This window comes from Podarcis melisellensis (assembly GCF_964234715.1).
Source record: "Podarcis melisellensis genome assembly, chromosome: Z".
NCBI lineage: Eukaryota > Metazoa > Chordata > Lepidosauria > Squamata > Lacertidae > Podarcis > Podarcis melisellensis.
The window spans coordinates 15,309,505-15,311,937 of NC_138547.1; the positions used below are offsets into that span (position 1 = coordinate 15,309,505).

At 48.0% G+C, this 2,433-nt stretch overlaps 1 protein-coding gene across 3 annotated transcripts in view; it reads left to right on the top strand.

The window, feature by feature from the left end:
* The window catches only part of FIBCD1 (fibrinogen C domain containing 1), a 69,745-nt gene extending 68,033 nt beyond the window's left edge, over positions 1-1,712 (top strand). For all 3 annotated transcript variants that reach the window (XM_081896817.1, XM_081896816.1, XM_081896818.1), the window contains one exon: positions 409-1,712. In XM_081896817.1, the coding sequence (XP_081752943.1) occupies positions 409-668 (260 nt within the window). In that variant the 3' untranslated portion in view covers positions 669-1,712. The remainder of the gene's footprint in view (positions 1-408) is intronic.
* The last annotated feature ends 721 nt before the right edge of the window (positions 1,713-2,433 follow it).

Here is a 2,433-nt window from a genome sequence, read left to right on the forward strand (position 1 = left end):
TTCCATTACTTTGTCGCAGAATGTTGACATTAATGCCCCTAGCGCAGATCTGGTGCCACCTGCTAGCCAAAATGGCTATGCTTTTGTCTCTATGGTTGGAGGCAGCAATGCTTCTGAATACCAGTTGCTGGAATCCTCAGGAAGGGAGAGTGTGCTTGTGCCAGAATCCTGCCTGTGAGTTTCCTACAGGCATCTGGTTGGCCACTATGAGGACAGAATGATGGACTAGATGGGCCATTGGCTTCCTCCAGGAAACTCTTCTTATGTTCTTATGGACCTGCTGAGAGCTTTTGGAGCAAATTTCAATAGGCTGTCTGTGGAGTTGGGGGGGGCAGATGTCCCTGTCCACCAAGTGGCCCTTTCCAAAGACCTCACCACACCCTGACAAATGACTCCTTCCCCCTGCAGGTGACTCGTTCCTGAAGCACAATGGCATGAAGTTCACCACCAAAGACTTGGACAACGACCACTCAGAGAACAACTGTGCCTCCTTCTACCACGGGGCCTGGTGGTACCGCAATTGCCACACCTCCAACCTGAACGGGCAGTACCTGAAGGGCCACCACAGCTCCTACGCCGATGGCATCGAGTGGTCCTCGTGGACAGGCTGGCAGTACTCCCTCAAGTTCACCGAGATGAAGATCCGGCCTGCCAGAGATGAGAATTAGCTAAGTCTCCTTCCCACATCACCCTACTTGTTCTCTATCCCCACCCCACCCACACCCACACCCCCAGTCCCCCGTAGCTCAGTGTTGTTTTTTGTCTGAGTCTGGGGCAGCAGGACCCGAAAGAGCCCCCTTCCCACCAACCAATGTTTTAATACTTCAAGAGTTCCCCTTGATGTGCACAGCCGGTTCCTGGAAGCAAAGGCACCAGCTCTACCTCTTCCAAAGCAAGGGTTGTCTTAAGTCCACAAGTCTCCCATATAAACACAAGCAAGAAGGATTTCCCAGCTGCACAATGGAAGCCATCTTACTCACCCCCCACCCCGACGACAACGACAACTACTTATTATTCTTATTATGAAAAAAGAGAGGTGCTTCGATAGCCAAAGAACCTGGCCCCTAGAATGTGTGAATCTCTTAGTGGTCCAAGCATAGCCAGCATCCCACCCCATAGTAGAGATGTAATCATGCTATTTATAACAACAGCCTGATCTTTAGGCAAGGTGAGCTCACATACAAGGCCAGGCTGAAGGAGATGAAATAGACCCACGGCAAGGAAGGAAGGCTTTGTGTCAGTGCTGAGAATGACTGACAGTGCTTCAAAGCAAAGCCAAAGGAAAATATTGCTGTGCTGTCAGGAAATCACACATCATGGATTGCACTGAAAATGACTCCTGGATCATAGAATCGTAGAGTTGAATGGACTCAAAGAGTAATCTACTCTAGTCCACTGCGAAGCAGGAATCACAACTCAAGAATCCTTGACATATCCAACCTCTGTTCATTTGGTGTGAGCTTGCCTTGCTGTCACAACCAGGGGCATCAAGAGAACTTTGAAGGAAACAGGAGCAGGAACTGCTGAAACAGTTTGCTTTTTCGCCTTCTTGTCTGGAATAGAAATCATTCCAGCGATTATTTTCAGTATTTGCCTTTGTTGTTGCTTCCAGTCTGCCGATGATCTGTAACCGATTATGCTACACACACACACCCCAATCTGCACTGCATTTCCTGTGCATTAAATAAATGCGGTGGGATAATGTAATGACAGCATATGTCACCTGCGTAATTTATTGTGTAAGTTACATTATTTCATCACAGCAGATGAGATGAGTAGTTTTGGTGGAAGACAAAAAGGAGCGGAATGGAAACGGTGTTACATGTGACAGCCACAGGGCAGAACCAAAAGGGATGTCTTCTCACATCTCTAGTCACAACACTTTCTTTGTGTTGCTGCATGAAGACTGGAGGGTGCCCCACTGTTCTTATGGACAAAAGGACAAACTAAGCACCAGGGTGAAGGATGGAGTCAGCACATCAAGAGTAATGATTTGAACCAGGACATGCAAACTCTATCTTCTCTCAGCCTAACTAATTCAAAGCCACAGGAATCAGCCACATTTGTTTGCAAGTCCTTTTGAAGCTGGGAGAGACAGAGGTAACAAGGCACCCACAGGCCCTGATCCAAAAGAATCTGAGCAGGAAAACACACTGGAGGTTGTGAGAAAGAGCCACAAGCAAGGAGGGGGCTGTATTTTCAATGGGGCAGAGCTCAGTGGTAAAGCAGAAGATGTAGAAGATCCTAGGTTCAGTCCCCAGCATCTCTCTCCAGGTAGGGCAGGGAGAGACCCACTGTCTGAAACCCTGGAAAACTGTAAACAATGTCATGTGACAAAGCGCGTCAAACAATACTGAACTAGATGGACTAATGGTCTGTCTCAGCATAATAAGGCAGCTTCCTGCGTTCATCAAGAGCATCCGCAGCTCAGTG